This window comes from Peromyscus leucopus, chromosome 5 (genome assembly GCF_004664715.2).
Source record: "Peromyscus leucopus breed LL Stock chromosome 5, UCI_PerLeu_2.1, whole genome shotgun sequence".
Taxonomy (NCBI): Eukaryota; Metazoa; Chordata; class Mammalia; order Rodentia; family Cricetidae; genus Peromyscus; species Peromyscus leucopus.
The window spans coordinates 22,242,416-22,266,827 of NC_051067.1; the positions used below are offsets into that span (position 1 = coordinate 22,242,416).

The 24,412-nt window shown below is 44.8% G+C and overlaps 1 protein-coding gene across 3 annotated transcripts in view; it reads left to right on the forward strand.

Annotated features, from left to right (window-relative positions):
- The window catches only part of LOC114692127 (androgen dependent TFPI regulating protein), a 91,449-nt gene that overhangs the window by 46,352 nt on the left and 20,685 nt on the right, over positions 1 to 24,412 (forward strand). For 2 of the 3 annotated variants that reach the window (XM_037205775.1, XM_037205776.1), the window contains one exon: positions 21,322 to 21,438. The exons of the other annotated variant lie outside the window; for it this stretch is intronic. In XM_037205775.1, coding sequence (XP_037061670.1) covers positions 21,322 to 21,438 — 117 coding nt within the window. The remainder of the gene's footprint in view (positions 1 to 21,321; positions 21,439 to 24,412) is intronic. 3 annotated transcript variants of the gene reach the window in all.

A 24,412-nucleotide genomic window follows, 5' to 3' on the forward strand; every position in this document is an offset into this window, starting at 1 on the left:
GTGTGAGCCATAGGAGGTAAGGTTAATGATGAATTTAAAGCATAGACATCGTGTCTAACAACTCCATACCCTCCAGATCATAAATAGAATGAGAGGCAAGACATTTGTTTTTAACATAAGGAGGGGTTGAAAAACACCTGAGGTGAGCTGATTTTTAAGAAGAGATTTGTTTAGTGCACAGTCGGGGAGGCTGGAAGTCCAAACAGTGTAGCAGATACTCTGGGTAAAGGCTCCATGGGAAACGATGGGTGGGCGTGTGTGCAGAAGTAGATTACATCATCTCCCAGAAAGCCACAGAGAAAGTCAGCTCACTTGCTCTGAAGAGATCTACCTAAATTCCAATGCCATAAAAACGTCTGCCTTCTAGGCCCCCCTCCCCTCCTAAACATCCCTCTGCTTTCCACATCACCATACATGGTACCAAACTTCCAACACAGGCAGCCTTGAGGAACACATTCAAATGATACCCAACTCATAACCATCAGCAAAGCCCTTTGACCATGTAAAGTAACACCCTCTAGGATTCCAGGAAATAGGGTGTAGACTTCTTTGGGGACCATCGTTCAGTTATTACTCTTTATGATGGCACCATTAATGCATATTCTCTCTCTAGTTTGCAAAGCTTCTCCAAACACGCAGACAATAAGGGAGTCTGTCTATATAAAGGTAGCAAGGACATTGACGCTTGTGGTAAGTGAACTGTGGTGGAGTACTGTCTTTTTACGCACATTGCCTATGAAAAGAAGATAAGGTACTATGAAATTTGACAACGATGTTATGGTACAAGTGAGAAAGTGGAGACAAGGGAGAAGAAAATTGGCCTGGGGAAGAGAAAATTGAATCTTGAAGGCTATTGATAAGGGTGAGATGACATTTTCATATGTTGATAATGTCAGTTCCCAGTTTAAGTTTTTCCAGAAGCTTCTACTCTCCATCTTTCAGCTTCCCCTACCATCCTTGGCTCACTAAAATGAACTGTTGTCTGTCAGCCGCCCAAAAGACCTAGCAGAAACCTCTCAGTGGCATGCCCCTAGTGGGGAAGCAGCCTGGGCGCATGTGCCTCTGCATCTCCTCCTCTACAGGGGCACTGATCGGATTGGCTTAATAACATCCTGAATCTCCGAGAAACACAAGTAGATACTATTCGCCTTAGTACAGCCAATCAAGCAAGAACAGAGTGATCAAACAAAGAAAGAGGGGCCGAGGTAGCTCAGCAGATCACTTACCTAGCATGTGGAATGCTGGAAGTTGGGGTTGGGGGCAGAGAGACATATGTAGTCAATGCTGAAGAGCTTTAGTGCTAAGAACTTTTGTTGTTGTTGGTGGTGGTGTTGACTGTTGGTTGGTTATCCCATGGTCAAAGGAGATTGATAGCAGGTTTTGAGCTAGGAATTGTCCATGTCCATGAGTGTCCATGAGTGTTAATAATTACAAAGTTAAAAAGAAGTTGGGGTATTTAGAAGGTGTTGTCAACATATATGGTGAGTTGTGGTGGGGAAATCTCACCCTCACTAGCTAGGGAACTCAGAAGCTCTCCCCAAATCTCAGATTCCACGTTTATTTTTCTAGTTGGAATTCTGGGAAGAGACACTACATTATTTTTGTCTTGTATTAAATCTTGTTTTCCAGAGAAAAGAACAAGAGATTAAAAGATTCTATTTGTATAACATTCTTAAAATAGGAATTTTGATTCTATTCTTAAATGAATATGGCATTTGTGAACATTTGCTTAGATGCTGCTGTGACCTCACAGTGCTAGCTGCTACCAAGTAGTGATGATGATTCATCACCCTGTGTTGCTTCCTGGAGACATAAATGTGGTGTAGAATCAGAACTGAAACGCCCCAAACTCCCCATGCTGAACACCTTCAGAGGGGGAACAGAAGCCGAAGCTCAGATCTAGATCTAACAAAAGCTAGATCTAGCTGATGACTCTGAACTATAAACATGTTTTCTTTGACACTTTTATGCTTAATACATCTTGTCCTCTAGGCACATCAGTCACTAGAGAATTGTTTCCCTGTCCTGCACAATCTTTATATGCAAACATGCAACACCTACTATATGCATGTTTCCTTTTATTCTTAATTTGCTCTTAATAACTACTTTTTCCATTTCCACCAGGAGTACTGGTGATTTTGTGTGTGTGTGTGTGTGTGTGTGTGTATGTGTGTGTGTGTGTGTGTGTGTGTGTGTGCGCGTGCGTGTGCGCGCGCGCGCCAGTATGTGTGTTGCTGTGAATTCCTGTGGACATGTGTGCTTGAGGTGCACGTGAAGGTCAGGGAATCACCTTCCATGTCAGTTCTCAGTGTCCACCATGCTCCAGGTAGGGTCTTGCTGTTTAGCTCTGTGTGTACCAAGCTGGTTGGTTCTGAAGACAGGGTTCTCCTGTCCCTACCTCCCATCTCATGAAGATGATAGCATCGCAGATGTGCTCTACCATACCCAGCTTGCATGTGTGTTCTGGAGACTCAACCATAGGTGCTCCCACTTGAGCAGTAAGCACTTTCCCACAGAGCCATCTCTCCAGTCACCCTGTCCCCATGCATTGTTAATGTGCTACCTATTGAAGAAGCTATGAAATATCTTTGAGTCATAAACTCAGAGGCAACCATTTCACATCGCCTCCGATCCCAACCTGTTGTATTATTAAACTCTAAAATGTTCTCTGGCCATTTTCTGCTCTAGATTAGTGTTTCGGTCCATTTCCCTGTTATGACAGAATATTGGAGACTATGACATTTATAAAAGAAGGGGAGGTTATTGAGCCCACAGTCCTGGAGACTGAGAAGTTCAAGTACTTGGTGAAGGCCTCTTGCATCCGTGATGGATCCTCATGAGAAACTGATATTTGAAGAGGGAGAGGCAGGGGACCCCTTGTAACAGTGGCCTCCGAGAAAAACTAATCCACTCTTGCAAGAGCCAGTCCAGTCACTAGAGAAAGACAGGAATCCTTCTCAAAGGCCCCAACACTGCTAGGTTGGCAACCAAGTCTCAGCAGGAATTTTGGCAAGAAGGAGGCATATTTAAAGCATAACAATTGTGTTTACATTGGAAACAGAAAATATGACCTAAACTGTAAGTGGTAAACAGTGCTGGGAAACACCTTCTCCTGTGACTCCAGGGAGAATGCGCATTGGTGACGGCTCGGGATGAGCACTCCTGTGGTCACACCACCACCACCATGGGGAAGAGCCTGACGCAGGGAGTGTTTAGGAAGCCTCAGCTCAGAGAAGTACAGCTGTTAACCACACCCTAACAGTTCTTTGGATGGGATGTCAGCCTGACCGCATGGGCGTGGTTATGGGTTCCTTAGAAACATTTCTCACCAGGCTTCCTTTCATTGTGCTCACTCCCTAACCTGAGGTGGGTTAGACTACCCTCCAGCACTCACCTGAGAGACCTTGAGAAGGCAGATGAGTACTTAAAACTCCACAGAGACGCCGGGAAGCTAAACCTGGCTTTGTCAGCAGTTACTTAGGTGACAAGAACCACAGCATACTTGCAAACAGAAGGGCATCTGACAATGACCTCCCTCAGGATTACCATCTACTGTGGGCTTTTTGTAACTAGACTCAGACACTCACTGGCCCTTTTTTCTTCCTCTCTGGAGAGCAGAAACCAGGATGGCATCAGCTAGCTTGTTTTTTCTTTTAATCTCAATTCATAGACGGTCCAATCTGTGCTGGAGTGGCCTGCTTTCAAAGTTCCGTTGATTCTTGGTTGTTTATCACCAGGCTGCTTTCAGACAGATCACAGATTTTTTTTAAATGCTTCTCAATTTCTAAATCAAGGTCAAAGGTTTTCAAAAGTCATCAAAAACATGGAGATGTCTTCTGAGAAACTGCAGGAATTTAAGTAATTGAAATCATTCAGTGTGCCTGAGGGCTTGCTAGCGGCCCCCTCCAGTGCGAATCAACCAAGCCTTACTTCCATGGCAACCGTGTATAATCCCCCAAAAGGAAGAATGACTTGGCTGGAGTCTACCAGGAGGCAGACACTTGAAACAGAAGAACCTGGACCTCGCTGAAATACCAAGCGACAAAAATAAAAAGCTAAGTAGGTAGGAGAGACCAAAAGTCCCACAATCTGAATGCGGGAGAGCAGGCAGCCTGGTGTGTGGGCTGGGCAGACTCCCCAGCCAGACTTGAGTGGACGCCCCGCCCCCTTCCTGAGGAAGCAGCCAGTACAGAACAGCCATCTTTTCACCTCTTTGCTTAATAACCCCACGGGCAGCCATCCCAGTGGCTGCTGTGAAGAGCCAACCTTGAACATAGCGGCTGCCAGCCCCTCACCCGGCCCCCACCGAACCTATCCCCTGCCTCTTCCATCTCCTCTGCCCACCTCATACCACTTGTGCCTAACTGGGAATTCTGTCTCCTCCCCTTCTCTTTTCCTCCCCTTCCTCTGGGTGGATTACCAGCCAGTAGAATAATCCTGCTGGGCATTACCCATTAGCCACTTGGATGGTCTTAAAAAAAAGTTCTCTGAGGATTCCAGTGCCTGCATGGATTCTCAGTTCTCCGTGCTTTGTGTCCATGCTTTGGGTTTCTCACCTTCCAACTCATCCTTCCCTTCGGTTCTCCCAGTCCATGACCTAAATATCTCACATTTGCCCAAAAGACCTTGCTTTGCCATTCCCTACCTGAATCTCACCAAGTCTTTTTAAATTGCTGATGGCCTTGCTGCCACTGGTGCTGTGGCTTGACTATTCCCACTGAGTCCCGTGTTGGAAACAGTCCCCAGTGCAGCCGTATTGAGAGGTAGGACCTTAAGTGGTGATTTGGTCGCGAAAGTGCCACTCTTCATAAATGCATCAATTGTATCCAGTAAGAGCACAGTTAAGTAGACGAGTTCGGCTTTCGCTTCTCTGCCCTTATTATGTGCCTTCACCCCTCTCCCATTTACTTTCACAGAATGATAGAGCAAGAAGCCCCTCCCCAGATGCAGAGCCCTCAATACTGGACTCCCCAGACTCCAGCACTATAAAAAACCAAGCTTCTTTGTAAGTCACATAGGCTCACAAAGTCACTAACCAGGCTAAGACATAGGGCTTTTTCCTTCTCCCAGCGTCTTCACAGATTTGCTGGATCCATCCCTCCACTTCTTTTTTTTTTTTTAAATAAAAACTTATTTATTTATTTATTCATTCATTTATTCATTCATTCATTCATTTATTTATCTAGTTAGTTAGTTAGTTAGTTAGTTAGTTAGTTTTTCGAGACAGGGTTTCTCTGTAGCTTTGGAGCCTGTCCTGGAACTCAACTCTGTAGACCAGGCTGGCCTTGAACTCACAGAGATCCGCCTGCCTCTGCCTCCCAAGTGCTTTGATTAAAGGTGTGTGCCACCGCCTGCCCAGCTGGAGTGCATTTTTTAATTATTGAATGATGGAGGAGAGCCCAGCCCATTGTGGGTGGTGACATCCCTGGGCTGGTGGTCCTGCCATCCCTCCACTTCTAAAATATTTCCTTCAAGCAAAGCTAAGGAGGAGGGAGGAAAGGGGCATAGGCCAGAACTTTCTCTGGGGCACACGCATACTAAGCGGTGTGAGAAACACAAGTCTGTGAAGAGTGAGAAAGGTCCGCTCCAGTTTGCGCATCTCTTCATAAACTCAAGAATTCTTTAGAGTGCCATGTGTACACCTGTAGTCTTTTAACAGCCTCGGGCAGCTAAAAGGACTCCAGACATCGTTAGTGAGTACCTCCATTAATGTCAAATCCACAGGTACGTGATGGACCCTCCCCTCAGAGAGTCAGTTATCAAACTGTGATGGTCTGAACACAAAGGAAACAGTGATGCTAACAGTCCCACCAGGGACTTCTGCTTGCAGATACCAGTATTGCTTGTCTTTTTTCCTTGGGTCACATGACTAGCAGATGATTGTACCATGAGATTTTCTTTTTTATCTATTTCATGCTCAACAATGACTATGCCTTGGTAGGAATGATTGGCAGAGATATTAAAACACTTAGCCTGTCAAATAGCATATAATAAAGGTCTTTTGTCTCCAATCAGCACAGGGAGTCGAGTTCAAGGCTTATATGTGGGAACATTTTAATTAATATGCATAGTTATACTGACATATTTTAAAATAATACTTCATAATCCGGTGTCAGAGTTGGTAGCATTAAATTGTCATTGTGAGCACAGAAGGTGTAAGCTTGGCAAGAAAGAAGCTGCTTGAGAAATAATTGTTGAAGGATATTTGGCATCTCTAATATGAGGTTATATGTCCAACTGAAAGTGACCATTGGATTTAGTAGCTTTTGTTCTTTTTGCACTGAGGTGTTGGTTTCTAGAATATGAAGTAAATATGGGGGCATCATTATATACAAGCCGTTAGGAAATGTGTTATATGGCAAAGTGATTTCCATCTGTCCCTCCACGTGTGTTAAAGGTCTATTTGGCCTAAGAGGTTGAAAATTAAGTCACTAGGAATGAAAACATCGAGGCCAAATGCCTCGGTCTCAGCCACAGAGAAACAAGCAATTCCAAGCATGCACAGTTTATATTTGAGTGCATGAAAAAAAATTGACAAGAACCAGAAAACCTTGATTTTTGATCTGCATTAGTCGCTTTCTTATTGCTGTAACCAAATACCTGACTGGAACTGATTTAAGGGAGAAAGGTACATGAGGACTTACAGTTAGAGCGGGCATACGACATCATTGCGGGGAAGGCTTGGTGGCAGGAGGACAGCTGGTCACCCTGCATTGACAGTCAAGAAGCAAAGAGTGAACAGGAAGTTGAACATGGGCAAAAAACCAAACCAAACCAAAACCCAAGGTTTGTTTTCTATGGCCTACTTCCTTCAGCAAGGCTCCACCTCCTAAAGGTTCGAGAATCTTCCCAAATAAGTTCACCAGCTAAGGACTAAGTGTTCAAACACATGAATGAACCTATGGGGGAAGATTTTTACAACCCACAACATAACGGTGTTTCTTCCATTGTCTTGTCTGGTTTTGAGAAAGCTGTTAAACTTGTCTGAGAGTTGGATTCCTTAGAACAGGAAAAGTATGTTGACCCTCTTTAAGCCTCAGAAATGTTGTGGAGAGCAAATTAAATGTTATATATGGGAATGGGGCTCAGTGGGTAAGGTATTGTGCAAGCCATGAGGATCTGAGTTCTAATCCCCTAGCACCCATGTAAAAATCCATGTACTGTGCCTGTACACTTCTGTAACCCCAATGGTGGGGAAAGGAAAGGAAACAGAGAAAGGCAGATCCCTTGGCCTCACTGGCCAGCCACTCTAGCTGAAATGAGAGATCTTGCCTCAATAGAAGATAGATAGATAGATAGATAGATAGATAGATAGATAGATAGATAGATATGGAGAGAGAGTGATAGAGGAAGATAGCTGTTATTGAGCCCTGGCTGCACATGTGCAGACATGGTGGAGACCACATACACTTACATATACCCTCTGCCACACACAATGCATTATATGTACAACATTTGGATTTCAGTTATATTATCAATTGGGTTAAACTGGGGCCTACTTGGAACTGCCCACCTTCTTCCCTGTTTCCTCCATTGCACAGAGAGTCAGAAACCACACAGTTCTGAGCATCCCTTCCTCCATGGGGTCTAAGCAAGAGGCCTTCTCATGAGACCCAAAGAGAAGCAGGGGTCACTACTGTCCAGTGGAAGTAGACAGCAGGTGTGTGGGAAGACTGCAGACCTTGAGCTGGCAGTGGCTCCTGGATGAACACATAGGACTCACACACCCCACACAGTGAGCCACAGAAGCCATGGTGGCAGCTCATGGAGACCTTGGCTCTCATTTACAGCATCTGATGGAGAGCTGCCTCTTCCCTAGAAGGTCCCTTGATTTCACCATCCGTGTTTAAAAGAATTGCACATGCATGAGCTCACACTCATGCCATGGATGTGCGTGGGGATGACAACCTTAAGTTTGGACTTCCCCTTCTACCTTGCTGGAGAAAGGACCACTTGTTCATTGCTGTGTCCACTGGGTTAGCTGGTCAGAAAGCCTCCACACTTCTTGTCTCCACTTCTCTGTGGGACTGCGGGGATTGCAAACCCCTGCTCTCATGTCTGGCTTCTGGGGATCTGAACTCAGGCCCTCGGGCTTTAAACTCAAGCCCTTTCCCCCTGACCCATTCCTCCTCACTCTTACTTTACAGTTTTAGAGTTAACCTACAAATTAACGGTTGTATTGACATCTGGAGATAAGTGTTCATAGTCAAAGGGATCCAAATCCAAAGTGACTTTCATCTCTGCCCTCTCATAGAAAAGTGGCCCGAAAAGGGAAAAGTCTTGTTCAGAAAAAGGCATCTCAACTGTTGAATAAAACATTTTAAAAAATCTTTTTAAATTCTTGGCTTACATACAAGAAAGCAATGGAAATTTCCCAAAGTTAAAGTAAAGCAGGGAGATAACAAAAAGGTGAGATAAAGGCAATATTTGAAGAGATAATTACTGTTTCTTTCGAGTTTACGAACAATGGATCATCATATTGAAGAAGTAGGAAAAAAGATTTCCATACAGGATGAGGAGGCAGACAAAAAACACTCTTACTGGGCCGTGTGTGTGCTACTGCAGACACCTGAGATGAATGACAGTCCTGAGGACAGCCATTAGTAGGGCACATTTCGGAACGTATTCCTGTTTGGACTCCTACAGGTTCAATTAATGAAGACTGGAAATAATCAGGGAAAACGCTTATGTACCAAATATGTTCAGACTTTTTTTCTTATTTTTTGTCCTCTAAACCATCAGTGTAGAAATTATTTACATAGAATTTACATTGTGTTGGCCATTGTTAGTACTCTGAAGGTGACTTAATGTGTAGAGAATGGTGTACACAGTTTCTAAGTAAATGTCATGGCTCTGAATGTTGGTGTTGTCACCAAGCTTTATGACCCGAGTTCAGTCTCAGGTCCCACATGGCAAAATAGAGAACTGACTCTCACAGTTTGTTCTCTGACCTCCCCCCGCTACACCTCCCCCCGCTACACCATTGTACATGTGCACATGCACACTCCCTCCCCACACAATAAATAAATAGACTATAAAAAGAAAAGAAAACGTTACCATGTTTTAGACCAGTAGGACTCAACCATGGGTCATGACCCCCACAGGGGTTGCCTATCAGACACCCTGCATATCAAATATTTACATTATGATTCAGGACAGTAGCAAAATCACAGTTATGAAGTAGCAACAAAATAATTCTATGGTTGGAGGTCACCACAACATGAGGAACTGCATTAAAGGGTCACAGCATAGGAAGGTTGAGAACCACTGCTTTAGATAAAGGATTTGAGTATCCAAATATTTTGGTATTCAAAGGGATCCTGTAGCCAGACCCTTGTAGACACTGAGGGAACAGCATACTGTCAGACTTGTGGATGGGTTTCAGCACCAATGATGGAATAAAAGGTCCCGAGAAGGGGAGGGGGGGAAGTCAAGGAAAAAAGTTGATTTAAGACAATGCGCTGAGAGGGTTGAGTCTCCTGTCTTAGGGTCGTGTCCTGCCCACCCTCTAAAAATGTAGTGGGTAGACAATAGAGGAACTCTGAGCCTCTCAGCTGCAGGAGGATGCCACCAAGAGAGCCAGTGGGTCTCATAGCCGTGTGCAGTCAGCAGGCTGTGGGTGCCAATCAAGAGAGGTGACAAGTATCACGGCTTTGTGCTCTCAGTGACCTTCAAGGTGCCAACAGAGACTCTTGGCAGGAGTTCTAGTTGGAGAGATCTCAGAGGGCTTTGGGTTGGCAACCCAGAGCAGATGTACAGCAAGCACGTCAGCCATGGCCAGGAGTGGCAGGCCTTCATCTGTGGCAGGTCTTCAAGGCTGGAGGAAGGTGCAGGAATATATTCTCCTCCACACCTAGAGCTGGAGTCTTCAAATCAGCCTTCCTTCTCTCTCTTAAGAGCCTCTGGAAGCCATGCCTCTGGGATCCTGGCCCCCAGCTAAAGGCAGGATTCAGCTGAGGGCTGGCTGGTCTCCATCAGGAAATGGGATCTAAACTCTTCCTTTTCTTCCTCCTCTGATGTGTATGTCAGTGAAACTGCCTCTCTAAGACCCCTGGGTTGAGCTCTGTAGAACCTAATGGATTCTCTTTAGATGAATGGGATTGCATGGAAATAAGATGAAAAAAATGGGACCAATCCAGGAAGTGCCATCAAACCTGGAAGAAAAGGAGAAGAGGGAGGAAGAGAGCACTACCTAGTCAGATCTGAGTCCAGACTTCTACCCCTGCTGTGCAGTAGGTACGTGGCTGTGAAAAGCACGTTTCCTAGATTTAACTTAAGTCTATGACTCTCTGGTCACCTTTGTACCTTGAGTGCCTGCCACATTCCCTCCCAGGAGTTAAGGCACACTTCTTAGGGAAGAAGTCTGACCTTCAGCCCTTGCCTTGTAGGCTGTGTCCTGTTTCCTCCCCACAGAGCTGGAGGCTCTTCCTGTGGCTTGAGTTCTTCTCCCCTGGCTGCCATTTCTCTGACAGTTTGGGTCCCAGGTGTCTTTTCACCCCTGGGGCTTGAGCCTGTAGTCCCATTTTGGGACCCTGCTAAAATGGCACATGAAATTGGGAGGCTGAGGCAGGAGGATTGTGAGTTTGAGGACAGTCACACAGCGAGTCCTTGTCTAAAACCAAAACAACACAAAACTAGCAAACACATAAAACGCTGCAAATGTGTTAACTCAGTGAGTATCTTCTAAAAACAGGAGTGTAACAAAGACAGTACAGGCACTAACATAGATTTTAGTATGCACACACCCTCACCAGAGGCTGCACTTATGAAAACAAGAATGAGATCTTGTGGGAGCCCATTTTCAGGTTTCTAGTGGCTTTACCCAGCAGGTCTGCATAGAGGGGATGATTGGATCATGGGCCTGAGTGTAGGTGTCTGAGATGGTTTGCACTTGGCTGTGCTGGGGGGAGGTCTTTTGCTCCACCCCTTGGCATTCCTTTAAATACCCTAGGACAGGGATAGTCGAGGCCCGATGGATTAGGACCCAGGCCCTCTCGAGGCTATCCTGCAGTTCTCTCTGTTTCTCTCCCCTCTTTATTACTAAGTCTCTTATCCCTCATTCCTCAAGAGTCCTTGGTAAATAAAAGATCTCAGAGGGGAGATTTGAGAAAGCTCCAGGGGCTGCTGAGAAGAATGTGTATCAAGTGTCTAGATGGACCATTCTGTTAAATCTGTTGATCTATGTCATTTAAGTCTGATGTTCCTTTGTTGATGTTTTGTCTGGATGCTTTTAGTATGGGTGAGTGAGGTCTTCATGTGACCCACTGTTCTTGGGTGTTGCCAGTCTGTGCTTTTACATCAAGTAGAGTTTGTCGGGTGAAATGGGTTGCATCACTGTTCCATTTATGTGTGCTTTGGGTCACAAAGCCTCCTGATGGGTTGTCGCCATCATCAATATGAAGTGACTCTTTTCATCTCCTCTCATTTGGGGTTGAAATCTGTTCTGTCAGTTGGTCATACTGTGATGTCTGCTTGCTTTCTGTGTTTGCATTCTTCTTGGGAGTGCATTTTTCCAGCCTGCTCTTACCCTTGGGTTGTGTTTGTCTTTAAAATGGAGGGGGTTTCTTGTAGGCAACAAATAGAGGTGCCTGTTTTTAAAACCAGCCTGCTAGTCTGAGTCTTTCGATGGGAAAGTTGAGACCATTAAATTCAGAGTTAATTTTGAAACCCGTCATTCATTCCTATCGTTTGCTCTTGTTGTAATATTTGGGGCTTTCCTGAGGCTCGCTGCTGTGTTTACTGTTCTGGGACAGGTTTTGGTTTTCCCATGACCTCACGGGCATTCATCTCTCTTCACTGGGCAGGGTTCCTCCAAGTGTCTTCAATACTGCCTAAATGGTCATGAGTCCCTTTCCCTCTCTGAGTTGATGTGTCCAGAACCAGTCGTTTTATTTTCATCCACCAAGCCTATGCTGGGCTTTTCCAACTTTGGAATTGGAGCCATGTTTTACCAATTGCTTAAGATAAAAGCCAGAATTGGAATTGTGATTTTAAGGCTGTTTGGAGCTACATTGTGAGACTCCGTCATAGAAATAAGCCAGCTGGGTGGGGAGGCTCATACCTGTAACCCCAGCACTCAGGAGACTGAAGCAGGAGGCTTTCTGTGAATTCAAAACCATAGTCTCAGCTACATAGTGAGTTCCAGACAAACCTGGGCTATTGAATAGCATTCTGTCTGGAAAATGGATGCCATCATGTTTTGTGAAATACGTGACTCTTTCTGACAGGCGTTGCACACTTTCCTTCCTTGGTGGCTTTTAGATTCTATGTAGATGAAAGCTCTATACATATAGGAAATGAAAACAGAGACTGGGGGAAGGAAGATGACACATTGTGGGGGAGGGAAAGCACAGAGAGTTGTGGGGAGGAGCATGGTCAAATCAGGTGACATATTTGAAAGAAATTGTCTTTAGGAAACCCAGAACTATGCTCAGTGAATATACACCAATAGAAATATCAAACAAACAAGAGTCAGTATCAACCTTGCCCACTCCTTAGGTATCTTATCCATTCTACTCAAGTAGGTAACATTTCTGGTCACTTTCTAGAACCAGTCCTGGTGTGCTGGGGGCTACAACCACTTCCTACATGACCCATGCAAGAGCTTTAAACTGGCCATAACGGTTGCCATTCTTAACTTTCTCCACATGACAGCAAAGGACATTGGAAAATGCCACCTCTCTTGGTTCTCCATGGCTTCCTAGTTCATTGGAACCATGTTCATCAGACTGACTGCTACCAGCTCACATGGGACCTCTCTCTTCTTGGTATGCTGGGAATTTATTATTTATTTTATTTATCTATCTATCTATTTAGGTATTTATATGTTTGTTTAGTATGCCTGCATGCCAGAAGAGGGCGCCAGATGTAATTAGGGATGGTTGTGAGCCACCATGTGGTTGCTGGGAATTGAACTCAGGACCTCTGGAAGAGCAGACAGTGCCCTTAACCTCTGAGCCATCTCTCCAGGCCTTGTTTGTTTATGTTGAGACAGGGTCTTACTATATGGTCTTGGCTGGCCTCAAACTCACAAAGATCTGCTTGCCTATGCCTCTGAGTGTTGGGATTAAAGGTGTGTGTCATTAACGCCTGGTGAGTTTTAGGTATTCTTGACATTTCTCTTTTCCTATGAACCTTGAAGTCCTGCAATCTTGACCAATCCCAGGATTCTTCCTCTTTGGGGGCACAGTAGGGTGTGATGAGATCAAGCGGCACTGGTGGCAGGAGAGAGGTTGTACTGTGGAGGTAGCTGGCACCTTTGAAATCTGGGGGAGGGGGGGTGTTGTTCTTTTGTACACAAAGTTGTAATGAAATTCTACCAAGTTCCATGGAACCTTGAAATACCTATGGAAGTTTTGGTTGTACCTGAGTGGGACCTGGTATATTGAGGCTAGTTCATCTTTAAGACAACAACAGTACCATGGTTACAGCATCCATTTTGTCAAATAACATCCATCCTGGTTTGGGTCGTGGCTCAAAGGCAGACCTTTCAGTGGAGACTTTTTGCTGATCTCCACTTTGCTTGGTTATCACCATTGCCAGGTATACATTAGGCAACAACATTCAGTAGCCAAGGAGAGTCCAAACAGCCACTGAAGCAAGGAAGAAATGTGGCTGGGGATGAAAGAAATAAGAGAAATGAACACACAATCATGGAGGTCATCAGATTCATGAGATGTGGTCAAAGGAAAGGGAAGAGCCATGGTTGAAAATAGAACCACCCTTTCTCTGTGAACAAACCTGTGTGAAAGGCCCGTTCCCCTCCCTTGGGCAATGACTGGGTCAGCACTGATAGTGATCATGTACTCCATATACAAGCAAGGATTCCTACAGATGGGTGACTTGCGGAGTCATTTTGTTTTATGATGGAAGCAAACCCTTGAAATATGAAGCTTCACCAGGAAGAAGCATTTCTTTAGTGGCCTCCATGGAGCCCAGCATTTCAACTGCTGACTTCTAATCAAAGACTTTTTATTTTAAGAACAGAATTTTAAGAAAAGCCTCAAAAGGTTTCAGCCTTTCCTTACTTCCCTTACAAGGAACAGATGATACCAGCAAAAATTCAGATTTGAAAGCTAAAACGTTATCAACCTGCAGAGGACTGCAGGGGAGTTTTTGTTGTATTGTGTTTCCTGCATTTGGAAACCATAAAGTGCAGAATCATTTCAGAGGGGTATTCCAGACACCTTACCAAGCATATTTTGGGCATATCATCTCTAGACACATATTCAGGCTCTGAAAAGTCACATTTACTGTTCTTTGTTGAGGAGATGTTTCATGACCTTTAGAGCCCTTTTCATTTGGTTTTTCTCTAAGAAAACCAGGAGGAGGAAGTAAATCAACTTTCTGGGTAATGGGAGGCTGGTTTCAATATCCCCGGCATGCTTTCTCAGGAGTGTAGAGGGTTCTGAAAGTGATTGTCACCAACTTAACGTGCACATAGATCCCCAGATGTTATATTCACAACCGAGATTTCAGTCAGTCTCTGGGTTTGTGGGACAACTGGAAATGGCAGTGTGGCAGTATCTCTAGGCCAACCTTCAAGGGCCTATGTCTAAGAATACCATGAACAGAAGGTTGACAGCCCATGGTTCCCTGGGCAAGGATGATCAGTGGGGAAATGCAGGGAGGAACTGACAGTAGTCTTCTTGCCTCTGTATTTAGTTAATTTGGTGCCATGTCTTTGTGTGTATGTGTATGTATATGAATTCAAGTATGTGTGTGCAAATGTGTGCACGTGTGGAGACCAGAGGGTTTCTTCTATAATCACTCTACACATTATTTTTTGAGACAAGGTCTTGACTGAACCTAGAGCTTTCTTATTTGGTTAGAATGACCGGCTTGGAAGCCCCGGGGACCCTCCTGTCTCCACCTAGCCCTGGAATTGTGGGCATACGCTCCTGAACCTTACTTTTTACATGGATGCTGGGGATCTAATTCAAGGCCCTAATGTTTGTATGGCAAGAAATTCATCAACTGAGCTATGTCCTTAGCCTCTGTTGCTATGTGTTAATAGATCTATCTCCTCAGGTTTGGACACATCGTTACTGAAATCACCTAGTTTTGTCTTTACAGGACTTCCAAACTGACCATTTCTGTCAATCTCCTTTGCAAAACAGTCTTTAGACCATCATTTTAGTCAGGGACCCTCAACTCCATCTGACCCCCAAACTCCATTTAACCCTCAACTCTGACTCCCAACTCCATCTCACTCTCAACTTATCTGACTCTCAACTCTCAGCTAAGATGGAATTGACTCTTCAGAGGACATATAACAATGTCTGGAGGTGATTTTGATTGTCATGCTGGGAGTAGGGACTGTGCTACTGACATCTGATGTATGCAAACCAAGGATGGCGCTTGACATCCTGTGATACACAGGGGAAACCCCAACTCAAGATGATCTTTTCTAAAATGTCAGTAGTGTGGAGTCTGAGAAGTGTTGACTCCACTCTGGTCGTTCCTCAGCATTTCCTTCCAGATCCTTATTCATGTCTCTCCCTCTGTGTCCTCTCTCCTTCAACTTTTAAAGGGATTTTTTTTTTTTTTTTTGATTTTTCGAGACAGGGTTTCTCTGTGTAGCTTTGCGCCTTTCCTGGAACTCACTTGGTAGCCCAGGCTGGCCTTGAACTCACAGAGATCTGCCTGGCTCTGCCTCCCAAGTGCTGGGATTAAAGGCGTGCGCCACCACCGCCCGGCTCTAAAGGGATTTTTTTAATGTTCTCCTAGTTCTTTGTCCTGTCTAAATATTTTTGAGTGCCCAATGTCATACTGGACAGCTTTAGTTTGATAGCCTATGCACAGTCATTTTTTTTCTTTTATTTTGAGTTCTTTTTTCATAGAGAAAAGAGTTTATAATTTTAAAGGTAGTTTAGGATAAGTAGGTATCTAAAATAACATTTCAAAACAACAAAACACAATTTGGTAACCATTATGAACTAATCAGACCTTGCTAGGGGCCCAAAACTATTGAATAAAGATCTCCAAGTTTTTAAGACAGAAAGATTTCAACCCAGTGAGCCTCTCATGAGGAGCATAGTTCTTTGAATTAAGCAAAGATGTGTTCATCTGTTGTGGTCTCCAAGTGCTCAACACAATGCTACCTACCACTGTTTAATGTTTTCAGCACCTCTATCACATGAGAGTTTAAAAGTAGTCTTGCCCTAGGGTGACAGGGTCGGTTTGAAATAAATCCAAGTTTAAATTCATTACTATTTTTTCAGTTGCTGAAAGTGTGGATTCCAAACTGTGTCTTTTAAGATGTTAGATGGATATGCTAAGGACATTTTTCAGCCCTCACTTTCAGCCATCCTCCTCTCCACTGGCAAGACCGCAACAGAAACTCATAGAGACTAACCCTAAATCATCTGATTTGTGTACATTTAGGAAAATCACCAATGAGCAACAGCATTGCAGAGCACATAGTGAACTTCATCAGAATAGGACGATGGGTCAGCATGAGGAAGAAAGGAGAAAGAAAGGAAAGTGGTCCCTCATGGGATCTGCCTTGAGGAGGGCTCAGAACTGTGCCCCCGAACTTGTGCTTACAGGGTGCTTTGATGAACCACTGTTGTCTCCCAAGGAAAGCAGCTTTCTTCATGTCCTAAGTTCTTTGCTGATGTGGCAATAGGCTACTGGGGAGGAAATGACCTTGCCTGGGATACGCAGTGCCTACAAAGCAAGCCAAACCCCAATGCTTCCTAAACCCCCCTCTATTGAGATCAACCTCTCATCAACTTTGAAGAGCCATCTAGAGAGTTCCTTGTCTGTCTGTCTCATATCTGTGTAGCCAACAAGGGGTCATGAAAGAAGACAGGGGGTCATGGAGGAAATGTAGGAGGAAGATTGGTGAAGAAAAAGGGGGTAGAGAGGCTATTCAACAAAGCCATAGGGGAGAGGCCTCCATCCATCCCAACCTCAGGATGGAGGTAGCCTAGGTAGTCCTGGGACAGACAAAGGGCTGTGTGTGCTGCCTTTGAGTCTTCCAACTCCATGCAGGGATGTTGGCTGTAAATGCCAGTACCACTGGTTGAGCATGCAGTGAAGCTGTCATTTGTTGTTGTTGGTGGTTGTTCCCAGGAGCATCCCTTGCTCATAGCCTTCCTTGAAATATCCAAGACATAATTTAAAGACCTAGCATGCCCTCTCCAGCCATGATGAAGTTGCTACTATCTCATTGTGAGGCTGACTATGCCACTTCCCTCATGCACACATCCTGACATATGAAAGCTGATGCCTATGGACGCCACTCTGGGTTCCTTTCCAGGCTCTGCAGAAGAACTCTCCACCTCCCCCTTTACTGTTTCTCGGCTTCACTCATTAATGCCACCAGTATTAAGTGTCCTAAGACTCGGGTTGCTTTAGTCTGAGGGAGATGCTCTAGGCTTTAGGATGCAGTGATGGGAATGAGCACAGAGGGTTCCAGGTAGACCATGAGGAATATCAACTGGAATGCTGGGATTCACCCAGGAGTCACTGAGCCTTCCATAAAGGGAAGGAGGTGAAGAGAGTGAGGAAATGGAGGGACTAACAGATGATGTATTGGTGCTAAAAGAGGGCACAGGGGGACTGGAGAGATGGCTCAGCAGTTAAGAACACTGGCTGCTCTTCCAGAGGTTCTGAGTTCAGTTCCCAGTAACCAAACAGTGGCTCACAACCATCCATAATGAGATCTGGTGCCTTCTTCTGCCCTGCAGGCAAACATGCAGGCAGAACACTGTATTCATAATAAATAAATCTTTAAAAAAATAAATAAAAATAAAAGAGGGCACAGGTCTTCAGATGGGGATCCAGAGTAACCAGAAGGAGATAAAGAGGAACTTGGGTATGAGGTTAAGAAAAGATAGTTGACTAAGCCACTCTAAGGACTCTACCTTCCTCTGTAAGAGGAAGATCAGTCAAATATTTATTTATCTGACTGGACGGGAGTGCAGAAAAGAGTAAATTAGATCTTAGTCTCCCGAGCATTTGTAATCTCGTTGAGAATAGGAGTGGAAACACACGAAGCTGCAGCAGAACTGACAACAACCACACTGGATGGTGCAGAGGGGGGCATTTCAGGAAAGGGTGTGTCCTGCCTGGGCAGGAGGGACAGGGGTTGGGGGAAGCAGGGGAGGGAGTAGAGAGGTTCTCCAAAACTAGAGTAGCAGAGAAGGAGGGAGATTGGTTTGCTTGGGAAGACTTATTTGCAATACCAGGGCATCAGTAAATATTACCACAGCCTTTAAAAAAAACCCTCCAAGGTTTTACATCTGAGTCACCATCGGTAGATAACTCTTGCACTCTGGGCTTTCTACAAAGAGGTTGACATCCAATGCAAAGTTAAAATGAAAACATGAGGAAAATGGTGCTTGGGGTCTGCTGCTCAGACCAGGACATGCTGCACAGTGATGAGGAAGGCAGGGTCGGTCTCTCCCCCCGTGCTTTACCACGTTGCCTTCCAAGGATGCCGGTTCATGGATTCTAGAACTCATTGCTATGAGGATACTGTTAAAATCGCTGGGTCACGTATGCCCCCTAAATGAAGTACAATGGTAACCATTTCTTCTCAGTCCTCTCACATGAGGAAAACCTTCATTTGCTCCAAAAGGAACCCTAAAAACAAGCCGCGTCAATCCCTTCTTCTCTTTCATGTCAGCTATCTGGAGCCTCACTGCTGAGTAATGTGAGTCTCAGTGGGAGCGCAGCAAGCTTCCTGGTTGGTTTATTGTGTCTGTCCTCTTGAGTCCTATTTCTTTATTATGTCTTTCAATGCTAATGAATGGACCTGAGATGAGAGGTATCTCAAAGGCACATAGGGCTAGTTAAGAGAGAGGGAAAAAATGAACTAATTTAAAACAAACAAAAGTGAAGAGTCATAAAAAAAAAAAAAAAAAAAAAAAAAAGACCAACAGAAGCAAAAATACAGTGAAGAGCAGATTAGAGTCTGAAGACAGCCTACTGGAAGACAAACTACCAGAAGACAGCCTACTGCCATGCCTTGGAGACAAGGGATGGGATTTGAGAAGGAGGACGGAAAGGGAAGAACCACAAGACAGTTCTGAGCAGGAAGTGGTCATGTGAGACTTGATTTAGGAGGTTGGCCATATTACAATGTAGCAAAATACACTCCTGATAGCGTACCCCAACTTTTTTGTTGCTATGACAAAAGTCATGATCAAAGCAACTTAGATGAGAAAAAGGTTTGATTTAGTTTAGCTTACCGTTCCAGATGGATTACAGTCCATCACGGCAGGAAGTCACAACCACAGGGCCAGGAAGCTGGCCTGAGAGCCAGTAAGCAGGGAGCTCACATGCCTTCCACACACTGGAAACAAGGAGAGAGCCAGAGCCAGAGCGAGAGTGAAGTGGGAAGGAAGGAAGGAAGGGAGGGAGGGAGGGAGGGAGGGAGGGAGGGAGGGAGGGAGGGAGGGAGGAAGGAAGGAAGGAAGGAAGGAAGGAAGGAAGGAAGGAAGGAAAGAAGGAAGGAAGGAAGGAAGGAAGGAAGGAAAGAAGAAAGGAAGGAAGGAAGGGGGGCAGGCTGAGAAACCTTAAAGCCTATGCCCAGTGACATACTTCCTCCAGCAAGGCTCTACTTCCAAATGTCCCGTAACCTCCCTACACAGCACCACCAGCTGGGGGTCAGGCTGTCAAATACATGGGTCCATGGGAACATTTCTTATTCAAACCACCACACGGGGAAAAGCCAGCAGCTAGTTGAAGCTTGAGATTTAAAAGCTAAGCACTGTAGGGAATATCAAGTTTGGATCTAAGGTCTGAAGGAATAAGTCAATAGTTCTAAGAACCAGTGTTGCAGACAGGGTAGAGGAAAGGACAGGAAGATGCAGTCCTGGGACCTCAGATGTCTGTTTTAGCTGACTCTGACTAGATAGAATCCGGATCATCACTACTTCTCCAGGCCGAACTCTTCTAAATCCAGCCATCTTCTCAGATAGAGAAGATGCTTGGGTTAACCCCAGGTTAAACCAAAGGATACTAGTCTACAAATGGAAGATGGCTGACAAAGCTTTCAGAAGGTTCGAGGAGTTGTTGTCCAGCTACTCGTTCAAAAGCACATCTATATAATAAATACCCAACTTTCTCTCTTCGCCACAGGATCATTTATTTCCAGATGATTATTTCATCAGTGTCTTATTATGGTTTCAGCTAATGAACTTCACTTGCTGTTTGTTCTATGGTCTGAAAGGCAAAAAATACAAGAAAATCTAAACAGTACTAAGAAAAACAAAAAAAAAAAAAAGATAGAAAAACAAAAAAACCACAAGACAGAGCAAATGGTCATGTAGACTTATTTAGGAGTTGCATATTACAATGTAGCAAAATACACTCCTGATAGGCGTACCCCCAACTTTTTTGTTGCTATGACCAAAACGTCATGATCAAAAGCAACTTAGATGAGAAAAAGGTTTGATTTAGTTTAGCTTACCGTTCCAGATGGATTACAGTCCATCACGGCAGGAAGTCACAACCACAGGGCCAGGAAGCTGGCCTGAGAGCCAGTAAGCAGGGAGCTCACATGCCTTCCACACACTGGAAACAAGGAGAGAGCCAGAGCCAGAGCGAGAGTGAAGTGGGAAGGAAGGAAGGAAGGGAGGGAGGGAGGGAGGAGGGAGGAGGGAGGGAGGAGGGAGGGAGGAAGGAAGGAAGGAAGGAAGGAAGAAGGAAGGAAGGAAGGAAAGAAGGAAGGAAGGAAGGAAGGAAGGAAGGAAAGAAGAAAGGAAGGAAGGAAGGGGGGCAGGCTGAGAAACCTTAAAGCCTATGCCCAGTGACATACTTCCTCCAGCAAGGCTCTACTTCCCAAATGTCCCGTAACCTCCCTACACAGCACCACCAGCTGGGGGTCAGGCTGTCAAATACATGGGTCCATGGGGAACATTTCTTATTCAAACCACCACACGGGGAAAAGCCAGCAGCTAGTTGAAGCTTGAGATTTAAAAGCTAAGCACTGTAGGGAATATCAAGTTTGGATCTAAGGTCTGAAGGAATAAGTCAATAGTTCTAAGAACCAGTGTTGCAGACAGGGTAGAGGAAAGGACAGGAAGATGCAGTCCTGGGACCTCAGATGTCTGTTTTAGCTGACTCTGACTAGATAGAATCCGGATCATCACTACTTCTCCAGGCCGAACTCTTCTAAATCCAGCCATCTTCTCCAGATAGGAGAACGATGCTTGGGTTAACCCCAGGTTAAACCAAAGGATACTAGTCTACAAATGGAAGATGGCTGACAAAGCTTTCAGAAGGTTCGAGGAGTTGTTGTCCAGCTACTCGTTCAAAAGCACATCTATATAATAAATACCCCACACTTTCTCTCTTCCGCCACAGGATCATTTATTTCCAGATGATTGGAGGCTATTCAACCCCCTCAGTGTCTTATTATGGAAAATTTCCAGCATAACGATGAAGGGACTCCACAGTGAACTGTTGGTTCTGCACTTGCTGGTTGGTTGGTTTGGCTTTAATGTAAATCTGTCCATCTCTCCCTGCATTAGTTCATCAGTCCAAGTGCCTTTCGGAGTAACATGGAAAAACCATGACGATCCTTTCCCATAAACGAGACAGTTGCTTTTTGACGTCCTTGCAGGTGGGCAGCCTGTGTGCGCCTACCTAGGTGGATAGTGGAAATCAACCTAGAGCTTGTAGCTCTGACTCTGGATGGTTTAGGTCCCTCCATCCTCCACCCCTTGCCCAAGGCAATTTCACGTTGCCTCTGTAATTACAGTGGAGTCCTGCCAGTGAGTTCCTAGAAAGTAAAAGAGAATTTTGTTTTACAAGTATAGTCCTCTTTTAAAACTAGAATACTGAGGCTGGAGAAGAGTCTTGCCAACAGCAGATGCACAAGAGTTAAAATCCAAGATGCCCTAGTGGCAAAAACTGAATGAAAAGCCAGTGAGGAAGAGTCAAGAGCTATTAGCTGGGGGGACTGTAGGGTGTTAACAAAACCAGGCTCTGCCCTAATTGGATTAGCCAAACAGCTGCCACTGCATGGAAAGGGACAGGGGTGTAATTGTCAGCCATGTGAGTAACAGTACTTCAATAAGGTTGACTTGGCCTCCATTCTTCCATCTCTTGCATTTACATTTAAAATTTTGATTGATGTTTTTGTCATGCTTGTCCCCAAGGAGCTTGTGTGCAGGTTCCTTTTGTTTTGGTGAGTCTAGTTTATCATGAGATCCATCTTTATGTGTTCAGAAATGAGGTCTTATGGCACACTAAAGTTCGTCTGAAAGGCACCACCCATTAGCACCATGAAAAGAAGTTGTATCAGTCACTTTTCTCATTGCTATAACCAAATGCCTGAGCAAAGCAACCTGGGAAGGAAGAATTAATTTTGGCTCACAGTTGAGGGACAGTCTAGCCACCAAGGCTGGGAAGCCATGATGGCAAGAGCCTGAGTCACATGATAGTCACAGTCAGGAAGCAGAGAGTCATGATATGAGGGCTCAGCTCCATTCCCATTTTTATTTGGTGTGAGACTTTAGTCCATGGAATGGCGCCTCCCTTCTCAACTAACCTAATGCAGAAGGCCCCTCCCTGACATGCTCTGATGTTTGGGAAAAGTCAACACCAGGATGGGGTTCTTAGATACAAGCGCTGTCTTGACGGAGGGGATGCTGAGAGCACGGAGGCCTGTAGGAAACAGCAGTATGTCATCAGCTTGGGGTCAGAAAGGACGTCGAAAGGAGACACTGCCTGAAGGCTGATCTGAGAGGACAAAAGTTGGCTGGTTAATCTTGATCGAGTGAGCTCAACATGAGAAAGCTCCTGGCAAGGAAAGGAAGCAGAAAAAAAGAAGTAAAGACCAAACATTTTAAAGTTATCATCTGATTTTTAAAATACACACTCACCCTAGTATTTATTCAATAGAGAAAATTGAATGTCCTCCCCCAAGCCCCATGGCACCTCCAGAGTCTGAGGTGACTGGCTGTCCTGTGGTTGTAGTCTTTGGGGGCCTCCGTGACTATGAGCAGGCTAAAACTGCAATACTAGAAGACAGATCCCGCACTGCAGAGTAAGACCGGAACCAAAACAAACAAAAACCAAGACGTCTGTGGGCTTCGCTAGTTACTGCATTGGCTGAAGATTGCTTCCTGAGAGTCAGGCAGAGAAGGTATCCACAGTTAGTCCATAGGCAGGGCCAGGTAACAGCTGCTTTTCTCCAAAGAGGAAGCAAGCGGGAATGCAAGCGCAAACCATCATTTTTTTTCCATTGCCAACTCTTGCAATCTAGTAAGAATGTTCTATGGTCACTATTCACAACCCCAGCGATTCTAAAGTGCAATTATCGTACTAGTGCCTAAATTAATAGTTCACATGTAATTCTGATGGACGTTGGCATTATAGAAAGAATAAGGGGGCAGGCATAACCAGGAGGGACGAATAGGGCCAGCAGCACTTTCCTTATATTTGAACAGACACACTGAGAGAAGCCACCCAAGTGACAACTTCATTGATGAGGAGCGACAGCTCGCCCCACCCACTGTGTTTACGTTTGCCATTGTTCCAGCCTGTGATGTTTTGTTTACTTCAGAAGGAAATATTTTCCCCCCTCTGAGATAATTAATTTTTGTCAGCTTCGCGGTTTTTAAGGGAAACTGAGAAACTGTTAATTGAAATACAGAATGAGTCACTGTTTTCGGTAATTTTTGGCAGCGTTCTAATTTGTGTCAATCCCAGCCTAATTATTAGATTTTGTTGGAAGCAGAAAGCATATTTGATTTTTTCTCTTATTGAACTCTTTTTTTCCCCATTTTTTTTTCTTTGAAATATGTGCTCTCTGGCAAAGGTTATGTAATTTATGTCAATGTGCGGTGAAACGCAGATACATCTGAAACGCTGAGAGGTTCATTGCATCATGCTTGGCTCTGCTCAGTGCCTCAATATTTACAAAGCCTGTAGACTGCAGTCTTCCAGCCTCGCTCCTGCCTGCCGCAAGCCCCTGTGAGAAAATGTGATACTTTAAAAGACCTTCTCACTGGTGAGAAGCTGCCGTCTATGGACCATCACTAATGGTATCACGGAAGTGAATTTCCCAGAAGCCATCAGGGAGGGTTCATTTGGAAATCCAATTGAATGTCACTGGCAAAGGGCAGGCACCTAGTAGAGGTGGCCAGTCATGCATCCCGAGCTGTTGGTTGTAAAAGCATTAATCACCATGAACTCATTTACTCCTAATGCAAACATACTGAATTATTCCACAGGCATTCTGCTCCCAATGATCATTAGTGCAGACAACAGGGAGCTTCTGGTTGTGGGTGAGGTTAATAAAATCTGTCAGCTCAATGGCCAGCATAATGGACCTGTTAATGACTCTTAATAGAAGCAGGGTCCTTCCTTCCTACTGCTGCAGAGCAACAGAAGGAAGAGAGGCAGGTGTCTACGCAGGGCAGACAGCTCCTATGTCCCTTAGCTCCCA